We start from the raw sequence: 17758 nt of genomic DNA on the forward strand, positions 1-17758 counted from the left end.
ATCCTGCAGTTTGAAGCCACGGGGCATGCGGGTCCTTACCTCTGCCTGAAAACCTTCGACCAAGATGGCCACCAGCAGGTTAAAGAGGACGTAGTTTCCAAAGGTCATGAGGGCCACAAAGTAAAGAGCGGCGATTGGCGAAGTTGCTGCCATACCATTGTATAAAACCACGTTCCAGTCCTCCTGAGTCAGAATCTGAGAGAATTACAAAAATAAATGCACAAATAGACACATTTTACAAAATAATATCAAACCAAATACAACTTGATGTAGTTTATAGTCTCCTCATCACTCCACCACAGAGTTCTAGTATGATTCTAAAGCTTTTTTTGCACTTTAAAGATTTGAGATTGGTGTTTAATGCAAGTAGTAAAATACAACGTCACTGCATACAAGCAGCATATACAAGTTAACTTTATTAACGTTTGTTTTAGGTGGTTCGATGGAACGGTTAGTGTCTGTAGAAGAACATGTGCACGTCGTCAGCATATATAGAGACATGTAGGTCGTTGGTGTGCAAATGTGGGCGAGTAAGTGTGTCTACATGCTTTTCCAAAGAGTGATGTGTTGATTACCTGGAAAACGGTTACGATGGCCCAGAGCAAAGAGTCAAAGTTCTTCCGGTCTGGTACTGTGTCACCGGTCTCTGTCTTGAGACTGAACTTGCAGCCAAAGATGTGCATCCCCAGGATACTGCAACACAACAACAGCAGAGCCTCCGATGAGTTTAACATACCGTACCCACGGAAAACTGATCATCTGCCATACTGGGGTAGTAATTAAAGTAATTGAAGGTGAATCTTTGCAGACTTTTTGATGAGTAGGTTGATTTCTGTCTTCCACTGATGTCAGTGGCGCTTTGAATTGTGGGTACTGTAGGCGCCATCATTTAAAAAGTAGTCCACTGGCCAATCAATGCACTCTAATGACACTGTTGGACTCCTCATGGACAGTTTACAAACAAATGACCAAAATCAACACAGCAGAAACAGAGATATAGCCTTTTATTTTTATTTCATGCATTCTTCTTCTCCTTCCAATCCTGGCATCTACAGTACCCAAAATGCAATTTAGCCACTGAATGAGATCACTGGAGGCAATTTATCAGATTACATTGAGCTTCCTCTGGGGCCACGAAAGGCTTTATACTTCTTTTTTCACATACACAGTAGTATTCACCAAGACCTGCCAACACACTTTAATATGTAAAATTTAGCCTCTGCCTTTAATATGCAGCTCTGTGTGTCATCACTTCTTTCTAAACACTTTCACGCTGGAATAATTGACAGAAATGTAAATGTCTGACTGTGACTGAACACTAAAACCTGATTATATAAGATGTCATTTACTCCGATGGCTTTCTTGCCATTGTAAGGTGCCACGCTCAACAATTTGGGAATGGAAAGGGTATTTCCATGTGCAGTTAATTTCACAGAATTGATAGATAATAGTTATTCATAATAATACCTTAGAGGGTCTCCAAGACCCTTTTTACATCGTCAAACTGCGAAACCATTAGTAGTAAAACCCCCCTGTTGTAATCAGCAGTTACATTGAAAAAGCTAACAGGACATGAGAAGATGTTAATGGAGGGAGACACTTAAAGACACTCACCATCTCGAAAGTGACACTAACATAAAGAATACAGCCACATCGTAATAACAGTCCCTCGGGTACAGAAATAATCATCAAGTAATAATCACCATCTTCAAATATACATTAAAATAAGTGCATGTGCTTGACCCTGCATGTGTCTGAACACATAAATGGGTTGAGTGTGTATTTCGATAAACTCAGGGTCACTTCTTCTCACATCCCCTTCAAAAACACAAATAACGAGAACTGGCTCGAGTGGAGAGTGAAGCTTAGAGGGAGGAAAACAAAGACGATGAAGAGCGCGCCCATTGATCGCTCACTGAAAACCCTTTTAGGCCTTCAGAGCACCGCTGTGTCTTGCCTGCGAGCCTTCAGATGTCTGCTTGTTACGTTGCTCCGGTACTTTAAGTGTTCGCTTGTTAAATTCTTGTGCTTCAATGGCAGTGGTTAAGCGGGTGTGCGAGCCTTGAAAAAAGGAAAAAGGTCAGCCCATATAAACACAAATAAATGCAGAGGATGAAACAATGATCTCTCTCTCTTTCACAGTTGTCTCCCTGAAAAACCAACAGCTGGCAAAAAAAAGAAAGAAGAAAAAAAAAACAAACACGTAAAAACAATGTTAAAGAATTTGTGATCTGCGTTCAAAAGAAACACCGACAGACATAGAAATCCTAATACAGCACATGTTATACTGTATGTTTAACCTTCACCTGAAGATGAAGATGAAGAGCATGAGCAGCATGCAGAACGTGGCCACATTGTCCATGGTCTTCATGAGGACCACCAGCTGTCTCCTCAAAGCTGGCATGAACCTCACCAGCTTCAGCACCCGCAGCAGCCTGAAGGTCCTCAGCACGGACAAACCGCCGTCGGACTGTCCCACAATCTCACACACACTGAGAAGAGAAATGGATAATACAAAGCCACGTAAGAGAATCTCACTATCTGACATTTACGTAAAAGTGAATTCAAAGTTCCTGTTTTCAAAGGTACTGGGTCTGACACATTTTTTTTTCCAGCAGCAAATAACATAAATTAGTTTTCAGATCAGATTTCTCATCGCCTGATCAGCAAAAGCCTGAACGGCTGAAGGGAAGAGTGCCTCCGACAGAAGGAACATTTTCAAACTCACTTCAAATTGTCACTACGAGGAATGAAAAGTCTGAGCTTAATCTAATTCACAGGATCATTTGATCAAATCTTTTTTTTTTACAAGACTTCAAGCTATGTGTGTTTGTCTCAACACACAGGCACTGAACCAGCTGTGAGGAACTATTGACAGTTATGGGTCTGTTTTAGATGGTTTGATAGCTAAATTCATTGGTTTGAAAACAACAATGGTGGCTCCTCAAGAGGTTAGCACAGATGCTGCTATAACATCATTTGTATCAGAAGTTTAATCTGAAGAAGAGCAAGCAGCAGCACTGAAGGCCTTCCTATCTCTGCTGCTGGTGCTGCTCCTCTACTACCAATGACAGTGATCGATGGCTCATCCAATCACCTGCCAAGTATGTTCTGAACAGTTTGTGGCAGTGCCTTATCAGATGGTTCGGTGTGACAAACCGTCTGTTGGTGTTTAGCTCTAGTGGTTGAATAACGTGCAATCTGTGATATCAGAGAACATAATAACGCCGCCCGGTGAAATGAAAGTAGAATTCTAGTTTGCCCGGCAATTAAGTCCTGAGTGATCTATTACAAAGAGGGAGTGATCACCAGCCTCCCACTGATGAATAATGTGAAGTGCTGCATTTATTTTGGTTTTAAGCTCATTGCTCACGGCAAAACAGATGGTCACTGAATACGTTCATGATGGACAGCTGTCAGCGATAATGTTCGTCTTTGTTCGTCAGTGTAAACAGGAATCATCGTGGCTCTAACTCGTATTTAAAGCTCATAGTTTTTGTTTTTTTCTAAAAAAGTCCAGGACAACTTAAGGAATACTTTGTCTTATGTCTTATCTTGCTGTAATGAATGTGTCCTCTTCTGGTGTTACTTACGTTTTTGGACATTATAAATCAAGCGCTTGCTTAAATACTTAATGAGCTTCTTAATTGCTGTGTTTTGCTGCAGAAGAGGGATCACAGAAGTTTTATCTTTCTTTTGACTTCTGGTAGGTATTCATCATGAGTGAACAACCCGTCCTTGCCGGAGAACCTGGCTTTAAAGAAATGTGCCCTCTAATGGAGGTACTTTTCAAAGACTCCACTTAACACATCAGAATAGCATCGGCTCTGCGTTAGCAAAGACTGGATGGGGGCACTTTTACAGAGCAGCACTGAATGACTCGCTGAGGACATTCAGATAGATGAAGAGATGGAAATTGGTGGTGGAGCGAGAGATAAGAAGACAGATATAGATATGTTCAATCAATATGTATCTTCTGTGACGGGCTGCACATTTGATCTTGTTCGGTTTTAGTCGCTTTGATGTGTATTTGATCTCCGGATTATAATGGGGATCACAGACAAAGGCGCTCAGCCAGATGAATTGGGGGGAAAAACGCGAGCAGATCAAAGGCAGAGCCACTCACCTGAAGCGGCAGGCATACGCAACAAAAGACAAAAACCTGTTTGCTGCTGTCTGACGCTTTGGCATCCAAATACATACAGGTGGTACATTTCAACCAACGCAGAACGCCGATGACAATTTGACAAAGAGTGACATAAATAATTCAACTGCAGGATCTCTTTCCAGAACAGTCTGGCAGACCAAAAAAGTACGCTACCTCCATTTTCACCCGTCAATATTTCAGACACATTATATTTTTGTCCTCCACAGAGCCGTTTCCTCTGTTTTCCCCTCGGTCTGCCAAAATTCTGCCTAATCAGGATATTCATATTGTTACCTTATGATGACGATGACTCCATCAAAGACGTTGTAGGGGTTTCTCAGGTAGCTAAAGGAGCCGAATGCGGTGATCTTGAGGATCATCTCCAAAGAGAACATGCTGGTGAAGACGATGTTGCAGATCTCCAGAACGTTTGTGAGCTCCTCTGGCTGACGAAACAGAAAAGAAGAGAGGTAAGTTAACCAGACATGAGTTAGAAGAAAAGAGGAAGCAAAATAAGAAAGAACCTTGAAGAAGAAACACAACCTTTGGCACCAGATTAAAGGCCATGATGTTATCAAACAGATGTATCATTTGATTGTTGGCTAATAAAGTCAGTGTCTTCATTAGGATTGATTAGATTAACTCTACATTTAGACTCATTAGTACTTTATGTTAACATGCTAACTGTAAGCATGTTAGCTAATATTTACAAAGGTGCTATGTTAATGTCATATTTTAGCATTACCCTACATTGCTGGAAGGGATTTTGGTCATTTGATTTTAAGTGGATCAACGAAGGCTGACTTGTTACCAGCAATAGATGCAAAGTGCTGATCAAACAGACCAACCTACTCAACAACTGATCCATTTGCCATACACAGTCATGCCTTTAACTTATAAATGTATTATTTAGACATTTATACAGTGGTGCTGCTCAGCCCATCTTCTAATTTTATTTTTTACCAAGTGGTTGTTGTATGTACCAGGCATGCAATTATTATTTGTCATCTCTGGATTTGGTATTCTTATAAATCTTTTTTTTTTTAGCTCTAGCATAGCTAATAGATAGGGATCGAACAGAGTTAGAAAACAAAAATGAGGCAGAAAAAGTTAAAAAAGGGGAAGAAACAGAATGAAAGCAGGTGAAAGAAGGAGGAATGAGGAGAAACAGGATGATAGGACCGAAAATTAAAAGTAGCACAACAAAGAAACGGGGGAAATAAAATGTGACTGTGGAAATTATCTGCGGGAACATTGTGGTCCTGATAGTGATACATCCATAAATAACAAGCAGTCCCAGTAAATCAATGGTTGGAGGGAATAATCAACTCACGTCACTCACACACTGTACACTCATGCAGCAGAACTACATATTTATAGCAAAAAAAAAGAGCGAGCAAAAGTAGACGGCACACGGTTCAGGCTTCGTTTTTCTCCATTTATCTATATGTGTGTTGTTTCTTTGGCTTCCCCTTCACTTTGTGTAGTCATCAGCCGTTTTTCTCACCACGGATCGAATGTTGGGAAAGGGCGAGGAGAAGGATCAGCGCTCTCACAAACAGATGCATTTATGTCAGTGAACAACACTCTGAAACTGTATTTGTCGGCTGAAATTTGAGAGGATTACCAACAAATATACTGACAAGCAGTCGGTACACTGTTCCGATATCGTCTGCTCCGCGTGTTCACAACCCCACTGTCCGCTGCCTCGCAGCACAGCAGCGACAGGCAGGCAAACAAAACATGACACGTTTTGTCATCAATTATAGATGCTGCATATGGTGCCATTAAAGCAGGTGCAACAGTTTAGTCCTTCCACTCTGGAGGCCAACTGAAAGACACTTTTGATAGCTCTGATGTTCGTGTACATCCATTTAGTTCTGGAAGTTACACCATCGGAGCGTTTGTTAATCGACTGTGAGAATGATAACTTTAGCACTTGGACACTCTCCCAGTACAGTCTGTGTTAACATGTGAACACTGGCAGGATGTATTTTATTTTTTTGCCTTCAGTATAACGCTGTAGCTTTACATGCAGTCTGTGTCAGGCTATTAATGTGCATCAATGTCCGTCCATTCAGTTGTCTCCGTTTGAGTTTGTCTGTCTCTTTCTGTCTGGCTTTGCGCAATAATAGGAGGAACACACATGCGTGCACACACACACACACACACACACACACACACACACACACACACACACACACACACAGAGCTAAATTTGGCACAATCATGATTTCCAACACATCACTATTCCACAGAGCTCCTCTGTAACTTCGGCGATGGCGCCTCTGACATTTTGCGGCTCCAGAATCGATGAGAACTCAGTGTTTTGCATTTACATGTCTGTCTGTGTGCGTGTGTGTGTGCGTGTGTGGTTGTGCTGCTGCATGCATGTATGTGTGTGTGACTGTGTGTGTGTGTGTGTGTTTGGTGGTACTAATGAGTGTTTAGCTGTATAAAAACACGGGCTAATGATGCGTGCCCACCAGTGTCGGTAACGATGTGACGGCTGACCGCTGTTTGCGGACCAGCCAAACAGTGTCGGCAGGCCCTGGAGATCCATTACCCCTGTCTCATTACTGCAGATCTGGGAACAGATCTAAAGACCTGTGTTTTCCGGTCGACTGATGTATGGTATATCATAAGAAGACCAGGGATATGGTATCACACTGAGGCCTTACAGTTGATCAGAGATTTTAGCCAGATGTGAAGCGCCTCACTTTAAATACAAACTCATAGCCTGATTTGAAACAAAACCTAAACATAATGTTAATGCTTTATTGAAAAAGGGTAACATTAAGGAACAACAAGCTGCTTGTATGGCTCCAACATCTGGAGAATCAATGGTGCTCAATATGGAAGCCAGCCTCACAAGGGTAACAGACTATCTTTCAATACAGCGATAACCCTTAAATGCCCATCAAGTGTAATTTGGCTGACACAGAATTAGCATTGGCTTGGTTTTTAAAATGCAGATGCAGGGGAGGTCATTCTGCCTACCAAGTCCTTCATTACTGTCTCAACAGCACATTTGAACACAATTAATCAGCAGCTGTACAAAACTATAAGCAGGGTCACTTGTGTTGTTCTTGTCTCATTAGAATCAAGTGTCACTGAAATTCTTAAGGGTAGCTTAAACTTTTCCCTCCCCAGTGTTTCCAGTTGGACATCTGGTCCCAATACACCCTTTGCCTCTGTATCAATGAGCCCTGACCCTCGGTGTTTCACATTGTTGCCCAGGAACATCATAAATAGGGATTGTTGTTGGGATAGTGGCTTTGGGTGAAGAGCTATGTGACCCGGAGTGTTAGGAGAACTCAAATTATCATGGTCCATTTCTTTATAACAAGCATACAGAAATTGCTACTAGTTTGCTGATGTCTTGGCAGCTGACTAGCTAGCTAGCTAGCTGAGGTAACATTGTTATAGTGGATTTGTGCAAGACAGTCCCGCATCTTGACATATTTCATTGTTAGATGAGGGGTAGAGATATAAATTGGAATGGGGATTCAGCATTTGGACAGCTTTCCATTTACATGTGTTTATTCATTCCTTTAATATATAATAGAGACATGAAAGAAATGGTCCAGCCTGACTGGATCGCCAGTAAACCCTCACACTTCTGGGAGATAATCGGGATCACACACTCACATGAATCATGCTCGGAAAAGGCTTTGTGGGACGTTCCGGAAGGTAAACACAAAACCAGTTTTGTGTTTCATAATGTGACATTTCTGTGATGATCTCATATTCTGGACAATTTTATCAACTTTTTGCAACAAGCTCAGCCTCTTGAACCTCTCCAGTACAGCAATGCTTTTAGCATCTGATGCACAGTGAGACTGAGCCCTGTTAGTGCCACACCTTTTCACCTGACTGATGTAACATTCCCGTGGTAGTTAACAATCCAAAGGCACTGCTGTAATATGGTGCATAAATTTCAATAATGTGATGATGGAACTCATAACAAACCCGAGTTTCTCCCTGTAGCAATGCTATAAATGGTGATATACACTCATTTGTGTTCTGTTCAGAGGAAACACAAGACTTTCTTATCAAAACTCTTTTCGTAAGAGCCTTTTTTATGTCTGGTTAAAGCAGACAAAGCCATCTTATTATGGCTTTCCCCGCTGCTTAATGAGAATTCAATAATCCTCAGGTAGGGTTGGTAGGTAACATTTAACCACACTATATATGTTTAGATGCAAGGCTGCAGTAACAGTCAAGTCAAATTCTCGTGAATTGCTTTCTCTTTCCACTCTAAAACATCCAACTGTTTTCTGTGGATTAATTTGTCTTCTGCGATCCCCAATTACGATTCTGCTTTTGAATTCTCTAACCTACTTTTGCTCCTAATTACCAAATATGTTTGGTTGCTGCTGTGGTTTCTATTTGTACGCGACAGCCATTCCTAACAAAAAAAAAAAAAAAAGTACGTAGGTGTTGAATATTTTGACTGCAACCACGGTTGCCACCGCAGCATCAATACACTAATTTCCTTCTGTTTTTAATCGTGATATTTTGGCAGAGAGCGACAATCATTTAGCAGTGTTGTTTGATCTCCATCCATCCCTGTCAAATCTCCAAAGTGCCCATCACGCTGTTGCATTATTAATTCCCAAACAGCTGTTGAAGTCTCTGAAGTGTTTTTCTCATTCCAGCGATCCATCCTGTCTGATGGGAGATGTAGCCTTGTATTTTCAACTGATACACATGATGCCACTGTGGCATCTAACGTCCCTCCCAAGACACTCTGAGCGCTTTGACAACTGCATCCAAAGAATAATGATCATACCCATGTTGTGGAGAGCAGTTTGAGTTGCTCGTGGCACACGAAAGCAGAGAAAGTCTGTTATTGAGCTGCTTTATTACAGTTCTACTCCAATATTGACAACAGGTGTCTTTAAAAAAAAAGGTGCTGGGAACATCCCAAAAAAACCATCTAACGCTCTTTCACCAAAAACAGGTTTGCTTTGGAATGAACCACACTGTTCAAATGATGTGTGGTTGCCTGTTTAAGTGCCTGCTGGCCTAAATCACACACCGCTACAAGCCAGGACGTTAAAAAAAAAAAAAAAAAAAAAAAGCATTTGGCTGGGAATTTTCCTGCACGGGTTATCTGTTGCTCCCACACCACAGATGTAGCGGGACAGGTGGAAGCGTCTCTCTACTGGATGAGGATCAGAGCGATGAGACACATTAAGCCTCTGGTACCGCTGTTCAAACAGAGGGAGGCTTGACTCCGGTTCGCTAAACTGGCGTTGGAAACCACAGACATGCACCAGCTCGCTATTTCCTTTCCCATTAAAAGGAGCAGAGTCTCTGTCTGCCTCTCTAGTTCAGTCTCTCTCTATTTTTAGCCGCCCCTGAGATGAGAGACGACCCACCACTGCGGCGGTGGCAGGCGTGAGTGGGCGATGGTATAGCAAGAGCGAAAAAATATTGATAGAAAGACAAAGAGTGTGCAAAGCAGGGCGACAGGGAACAAGGGAGGGGAAAAAAATCAGATGATGTTAAAGGAAAGCATGAAGCATCTTTTTCGCTTTGGCTCTGGGATCTGGGCGAGTGTCATCTCAACCCAGGGTGTGATAATGCGATAATGTAACCTGAGTGCAGGCATGTCTGTCCTGTTTGCGCAACACTCATATTATATGGGCATTATAAAGACAGAGGGAGGGAAAGACATGTAAGGAAGAGGGATGGATGTGCAGGAGGAAGAACATTTAGTTTACATTGCGGAGGAGGGTGGACACTGAGTGACAGGAAGTGACACTGAGAGAGACTGCGGCTCATCTGCATGGTTGTCTGTTCAGTCTAAAGCGACTGTAGATGGAGGGAGAGGCTGCAGCTCGCTCATCTATACTGTATGTTTTTAACTGGCACACATTTACATTGTTAGCTTGCTAGCGCATGCTGAACGGGGAGCAACGAGCAAAGACAGACACGCAAAGTTACATAAAACAACTGTGATATTTTCAGTCCAACATCATCACTAATGAATGGATCCTTTCTCCAAGCACAGTCGGATTGCTGTTCCTGTTGTTGGTGTCTCTAAACGTTAAAGCCAAGAATGTTTCTAAGTAGGTTTCCATTATGCATTTGTTTTTTTTTCTCTCAGCGGCCTGAGGAGTTGTTGATAGATTTACATCACATGACTGGTGATAAAGAAAAGCTGTAATAAGCCAATCAGGGAAAACGTTTACAAAACTGAATATTTCTATCTTTCACGTACGGGGAAAATGCATAAAAAGACCAAATAACAACAAATGTATTGCATTAAAAGTTGCTCATCTGTGTAGCCTCAGTTACACATCTTACTCTCAACTGGACAACAATCGACTGACTGCTGCTCAGTACGGAACCAGACAGAAACAGACAAAAAGAAAAACGCAATTTTCATCTATGACCAAAATTCTTTCAACTGTTTCGTCTGAACTTTACAGACATCATGCAGAGAACTTCGGCAGACAATGAAAAGACTTTAACACAGTTACTTCAACATGAGGAGACGTGTCTGTACCTGCTCGTGGTGCTCGATGCCCATACTGATGGTGTTGATCAGGATGGCGATCATGATGCCTCTGTTGAAGTACTTGCTCTCCACGATTCCCCACAGCTTCATCCTCGTGTTGTGCCACAGCTCCCTGCATCTGATCTTGGGACTACATCCCCCATGTCTCCCTGCCCCATTCTGGCCCTTCTTGCCGTTCTCCTGGTTTCCAGAATGAACCCCCTCCCTGTCCGTCTCCTCCACAGCCCCCTCCTCTGCCTCATCATTTGCACTGCGAACCGGTCCCACTCCATCGGCGAGCGACAGGGCAGCGGCACACTGAGGGCAGCCGTGGGTGGCAGAGGCCGCGGTGAGGGCCATGGGCGAGGCGTGGTCAGGTTTATTATGGTGAGGACAGGGTGCACCTGAAATGGTGCCAATGGAAGATGTCAAAGGGTCAATGTGTAAAGCGTTCATCCTCATCATACTGTCTGAATATTTCAATGCAGTTACATACCGTGCCTTCTGACTGCTCTCCTCTGACGTCCTTCCCTTCCATTGGCCTTCCTCTCCCTGCCTTCTCCTCCTCCTCTACCTCTTCCGACGCCTCGAAAGCCCCGGGGTTTCCCCCGCAGGGTGTTGAAAAAGGCGATGGTTTGCCTCCTGGCCTTGCGGAGGACGTGGCAGACGAGCTGGAAGAGTTCCTCGTAGCAGTCCCCGGGTTCACTGGCCAGAGTGGAGGAGGACGAACACTGCGCTCGCTGCTCTTGCATGAGCTGGTGCTCCCTCTGCTTGGTCTCTGAGAATTGGGTGGCGATCACCACGAGGCACAGGTTGATCATGAAGAAGGAACCCACCTGGGAGGATGAGAGTCATGTTTGAACATACGGTATTTAACACCGACATGCTTGTGATCCCACCAAGAATTAGCTGAAAAAAAAAAAAAAAAAAAAGTTTTTCTGTGCTACATTTGTAAATACTGGCATGAAATAGTCTGAGAGCTGTTAGCTAATCGGAGCTATGAGCGGTCAGTTTCTGCCAGCTCACAGCAAGATGGCTTGAGGCCAGTGGAGTTAAGCTGTTGCTACCTCAAGCCTGTTAGCCCACTTGGCTGGACAAGTCCAAACATAACACTTTGCACAATATGGTTGCAAACAAAGCTGTTGTGTTTTCAGTGAGTAATGAGCTGTATCTCTTATCTTTTGTTTTAAGACTATATTAACACCTTTACTTCCTTGACGCTACTGTAATTAAATCTCTCAACACATCTTTTCTTTCCTGATCATGGTGAAGGTTAGATTGAAGTATACTCATGAAACCTCATGCGATTTAAGGTTTTATCCCACAAGGCCTGTAGGATTTTTCTCTTCTAACATTGAAAGCTGACATACTGTAACCTCGGCTAACTCTGGTATCCCTTCCTGCTATAGAGCTACAAAGTAGAGGAAGCTATTTGGAGCAGCCCTGGTTCAGAGTTAAGATTCTGATTCATGTTCTCCTCAGTGGGGAGGTTACATGACTCAAAGCTGGAGCACTTACACAAACTGTATGGACATGAAACACCATGTTGAATCATCAGAACAAAAGATGAACTGCGATACAAAGTGACGTTGCGAATCAGCAAGTGCATCTCAGAAAAGAAATATCTAATCTTCCAGCCTGAAATATCATCACATGCACTGCTAATAAAACACTTGCGACTTGACTGACATTACTTCCATCAGATAACTTTTAAATGCTGGATCTATTTTGGATGAATTTGGCAAGTAACGCTGTGTGTTTTATCCAAAACTGTAAGAACAAGAAGAAGTGTTTGGAACAGCTACAGATCCGAGTTGCATCTCTGAACAACTCATTCTTTATAACGAGGGAAGCCAAGGTCATTTGGTCATTGGCCAAATCGAACATTAAGAAAACATTGTTTTCTTCAAATAGGTATTAAAATCAAATTGAAGATCATAACTAAAGCATACAGTATTGGTACATATATAACACCCACCCTTGTTTCTAGGGCCTCAATATTTCTCCCACAGAGTATGAGAGAACAGTATTTTTAAACATTTTAAATCACGACTAATTTGATCAATTAGTGCTCATTTACAAATCAGTTTTATGCCTCTTTGGTTTCAGGAATGGCCACACAGCCTTTCTTACTGTTGTACTTACCACCAAAACAGTCTGATGTGTAGCCACAGTTCCAAATGTACAATACAGAAACATTTACAGTATTTTTTCTGTTGTAAACCCAAGTTGCCGGTCTGCGTTGTGTGCATGTGCGAATTGGCAACAGAGACAGACTTTTACTGAAGTCTCCAGGTTAGATATCCACAGTAGTCATGTGTAAATCGGGGGCAAAATGGGCTCTTTGGAGCAGTGTGCTGAGCTTACACAGTGTATTTAAGACCAGCTAGACCTCCACTTATGTAACTGCTGATAGTGTGACAGTACTGTGAAGACGCCTTTGTTCAAGTATCCTTTAAAAAACGGTGATTGTAAAACTTTCACCGTACTGTTGCGTTTATTTTGAAGGGTGCATCAATATTTATGTTTGTATGACAGACTCCAAACCTACCACCACTGTGCCAACTCTGTGTTACATGACTAGTCAGAGGGACTTGTGTAAGGCAAAGACAACTGACACTTGGCATGATTATCAATAATATAAATACAAAACGTTTTATTTATCAATAAGTGTCTCAGAAGCTGTGAGGTTTGCTGTGTGGCAGGCTTTAAGCTCACTCTCCTCCGAAGAGACTACAGTGGAAACAGATACAAAAGGACAGAGAAAGACGAGAGAAAAAAAAAAAGGGCAAGGTCACCCGAGAAAAAAAGAGAAGAAAAGGGAAGAAGGCAGAGAGGAGGGTGAAGTCTAACGCTCTCCAGGCTGTGATCAATACCGATGGCGAAGCTGATAACCCCCTCCTGCTCTCCAACTGAAGCCGCTGTGACAAAGACTAAGGACGAGCTGGGAAAAGAGAGAGAGTGTGTGTGTCAGTGTGTGTTTTGTGTGTGAAGCTGCTCTTCATTGATCCAAAGCTGAGATTCGTGGTCAGTCTGGCTCGGTCTTTCTGTGGACCCGTGGAAACCAAAAAAAAAAAAAAAAAAAAAAAAAAAGGAAGGCGGCGGGTCCCAGCACCCGTTCAGCACCCTCACTGATCCCATCAAATATTTATACTCACACTCTGCTGGAGCCACTGAAACACAATTAGATTAGAGAGAGAGAGAGTGTGTGTGTGTGTGTGTGTGTGTGTGTGTGTGTGTGTGTGTGTGTGTGTGTGTGTGTGTGTGTGTGTGTGAGCCGATTTGGTGCCTGCTGCAAAGTGACATAATGACTATGTGTGAGAAGCGAAGAGAATGTGTGGATGACAGTGAATGGATGTGTGTGTGTGTGTGTGCGTGTGTGTGTGTGTGTGTGTGTGTGTGTGTGAGAGAGAGAGAGAGAGAGAGAGATTAAAGGGTGAAAACGAGCCAAGCGTCCAATTTTGACTAAGAATATCTGTGACCTTAAAATACCAAAGCTGCATTAAATCCATTTTTTTTTTTTTTTCCAACAGGGAACGTGAACGTGAACGTGACAAACACAGAGGGAGTTACATCAGCTATGCGACTCTGTGGTGTTTTGAAGCCTCTTTTGGGTCATTATTTTGGTGTCCTGGCACGTTTTGGTTCTGTTAAGATGCTCTCGTGAGTCCAGTTTCTAGCAAACACAAGGTGGGAATGTTTCAACAAAACAAACTCTGAACAGCCTCCAGATACACGACCACCTTCAGCTACTATCCACCCTGCACCAGACTGCAGATGGACACGTTCAATGAGCAGCGGCTAAAGCAGCCAAAGAAAAGTATTGTTCTCAGGAGTTAATAGAGATCGAACCAATACAATAAGGAAGAGAGTCAGCGTTGGACTTCACTTGATCAGATGGACAGAATCACGATGACTCTGAATGAATGCTAATGAGTGTTTGCCGGTTTTGTGAAAAAAAAAAAATGCAGCTGTTTGCTGGAAACAAACTCACTTTTTTCTTAGTTTATGGAGTTTATTTTGTCAGAGCTGGCTCCCCGAGTAACAGTACGTCAGAAAAATAATGCCACTTTAAAAGGGGATCTATGTAACAATTTGTAGCAATTTATATGTACTGTATAAATCTCTTTTTATCGGCCATATGTGAGCAGATTGCAACGGGACATGAAAACTCATTGGGAAACAGTTTACTGGGCTGATACATCAAACTGACACACAAACATCTTGGAGCATCAGTGAGTGATTGTTCAGCGATGTATTTAAGCTCTGGTAAAGTTCTGTTAATAGCTAACAGATGTAAATAAATTTGATTTAGCTTGGATTCAAATTCAGATCTCAAATCTTTGAATCATTTCCCACAAAAGCAATCCCGCAAGGTGGGAAATCTAAAGTCCGTCTGGAGTCTACGGTTTAAAATGATACGTATATGTATCTGATGGCGTCTCTGGGTATTATTGTCGTTGTCGTTTCCTGTGTAGCTGTGCACTTAAGGTAGAAATAGCTATTGATCAGCTAAATCATGAAGGTATTTTGTGGGTTTGTTTTCTGTCTAGTACGCAACAGTTGGGCACATTACACAGGAGCGATGATCAAGTGTCTGAATCCATATCTATCTATGTGCTGAATGTTAATACCAGGTATAAATGAGGGCAGAGGCGGCTTACGCTGTGTCAAATCAAAAGGCTTATCACGCCGCGCGGCTCTGTAACAAAACAGGTTGAGGCTGGCATTTCCGGATGTTAAACCTTAATTCCACAGGGCCAAGCCATTTTCCCGCAGAAAAGCCTTTAATTCCACAGAGTCGTCTGGTTTTAAACTGCTCCACGCGATGGTAATCAGTGTACAGCGTTCTCTCAAACTCCCTCCATCTTTATCGTGTCTTTTTCATCTGTCTCTCCATCTGTCACACCCTCTCTCCCTCTCTCTCTCTCTCTCTCTCAATTCAATTTACCATGCCTAATCTGCATGAACATACGTGAGCGAAATTGTCAAAGCATCTATGTACAACCTAAACCTCTCCCTCCCTCCCTCCCTCCCTCTCTCTCCACTTCCGTCTGTCGCTCGCCCTCTTGCTTGTCTCGGTGCTGGCAGAATTAAAGGAGTCCAGCAGGGATGAGAACACAACTTTTAACATGTGAATAGCGGCGTTTAAATCACTTCTCCTCCAGTTAAGTCCGTCTACAAAGCCGACCAGAGCCTGACTGTCAGATCTGGTCTCTGCGGGCAGGAAGAGACGGATACGCAACGACTGCGGGGAGTCAAATCCTGCTATGATGCTACAACACTACAAGAGTTGTTAAGCATCATGAATCCTTTCAACAGTGGAGATTTACTTCATCCAGATAATGTTTAGTATTTGTGCTTAAGCAGACACTCGGAGGAGAGAGATGATGCAATCCTTTTGGTGAAATTTTAACAATCGAAGATATTTTGATCTGCAGGACGGTTCAAGTAAGTGGTTGAAGTGGTGAAAGATGTTGCGCGTGCAGTCGAGGCACGCTTGCCTTGCAGGGCGACTGGATTTGCTTCGGTGCTGGCAGCGCTCTCATATGTTGATCTAATTGATTTTAGGTCCTATTTGTGAGAAAAGATGTTTTTTGAGTTTCATTTCCAACTTGTCAGATAACGGTGCTCTGCGTTTCCCATCTCGTCAAAAAAACTGGCAGCCGACTCGTCCTACAACCCCATCAGAGCGTCTGTTTTAGAAAAATTGGCAGCAAGAATCAAAAATCTATTCTTCTTCTTTTTTTTTTTTTTTTTTTTTAAATGAATAGGACCTTCAAAGTTGAAGTTGCCCCTCGATGAAAGATGATAGACAGATGATTCATCCCATCATGTGTGTACTTTTATGTGGAAGTGTTTTTCAGATAGTTTCAGGTGTGTCAGCTCAGAGGCAAGCATCAACAAATGAAGATGCTCTGAGGCTTAAAAGTCCTTAAGTCCTTGAACTGCACGTCCAGACTGCCTACAGCTAATGGATCAAACACATTTGCATTAAGGGGGAATCAGGCAGCATGTGATCCATCACACCTGTTGTTGTGTCTGCTTCTTGTTGTTTTGCAGAGGACTTCAGCTGCCCTTCGGTGAGGCCTAGGACACATTTGTGTACACACCGCTGAAAGAATGTCGTCACAGAAAATGCATCAAAAGTAGGAATGAATTGGAGCCTGATAAAGACCCAGTGGTTAGCCTTGATTTAACCTCTGTAATTAGACTTCCTAATATTTCCTTCCTTGTGTGACACTTTCTTATAGAGCTGGTAAACACGGTTCCTTTTAAGGATTCAAGTCATAATGAGTCACTCGCCAAACTGAAGTCACTTGAGTCAGTATGGCCTAATCACCATGGAAACTCAGTCCTAGCCCATTTTCTCTTAACCACTAATGTAGTAGAAAGTTCTCTGGATTCACTGGTTGCAGACGCGAGCTCCGAGTCTTGCTATGTAAACAGCTCTGTGTGACTCTATGTATCATTTTAGATTTGATTATAGTAGGACTCAAGCGATTCAAGTTAATGATACTAGAGATTTGCGACTCACGGGTTATTTTAAAGACCCGGGTTAAAGATCCAGATGAGTCATGATTCATACACCTCTACTTTCTTATAACTGCTGAGACTCTGTATGTTAAGATCCATGCTAACATAGCATACTACATTAAAGGCTAAAGATTGGAATTTAACATTAATATTTATGTATCAGCAATGATTACAGGCCAAACGTGCCAAACTTAACAAAGCTCAAAATGTGACACCATGTGAAGACACAGCTGCTCGGCATTCAGAGCTTTTGTTGCTTAATAAGAACGGCTGGAAACGGAGACTGTGGTACATTTATGATCTGTTAGCGCACTAATTCCCAGAGTTCACTCTGACATTAAGTTCAGATGAAAGATCTCCCTGTCCCTCTCAGGTTTACTCTGTTTGTAGTTTTCCACCCTCCTTATCATTTTAATATGTTGTGCTGTTTGCTTCTATCTAATAGCTTAATGCACCATGAAAAGAACTGCTGTTTCTGAAATTCACTGCATATTTTATCTAAACTTCCCTTCAAACAGAACCATTTTAAGTCTAAAGGTTGATGCTCAGAGCGACCTGTTGAG

At 42.5% G+C, this 17758-nt stretch overlaps 1 protein-coding gene across 3 annotated transcripts in view; it reads right to left on the reverse strand.

The window, feature by feature from the left end:
* The window catches only part of LOC119024399 (voltage-dependent T-type calcium channel subunit alpha-1I-like), a 224257-nt gene that overhangs the window by 64413 nt on the left and 142086 nt on the right, over positions 1 to 17758 (reverse strand). For all 3 annotated transcript variants that reach the window (XM_037107182.1, XM_037107191.1, XM_037107200.1), the window contains 6 exons: positions 11155 to 11494; positions 10668 to 11062; positions 4442 to 4593; positions 2307 to 2492; positions 576 to 693; positions 40 to 195 (listed from right to left, as the gene is read on the reverse strand). In XM_037107182.1, coding sequence (XP_036963077.1) covers positions 40 to 195; positions 576 to 693; positions 2307 to 2492; positions 4442 to 4593; positions 10668 to 11062; positions 11155 to 11494 — 1347 coding nt within the window. The remainder of the gene's footprint in view (positions 1 to 39; positions 196 to 575; positions 694 to 2306; positions 2493 to 4441; positions 4594 to 10667; positions 11063 to 11154; positions 11495 to 17758) is intronic.

This window comes from Acanthopagrus latus, chromosome 1 (genome assembly GCF_904848185.1).
Source record: "Acanthopagrus latus isolate v.2019 chromosome 1, fAcaLat1.1, whole genome shotgun sequence".
NCBI lineage: Eukaryota > Metazoa > Chordata > Actinopteri > Spariformes > Sparidae > Acanthopagrus > Acanthopagrus latus.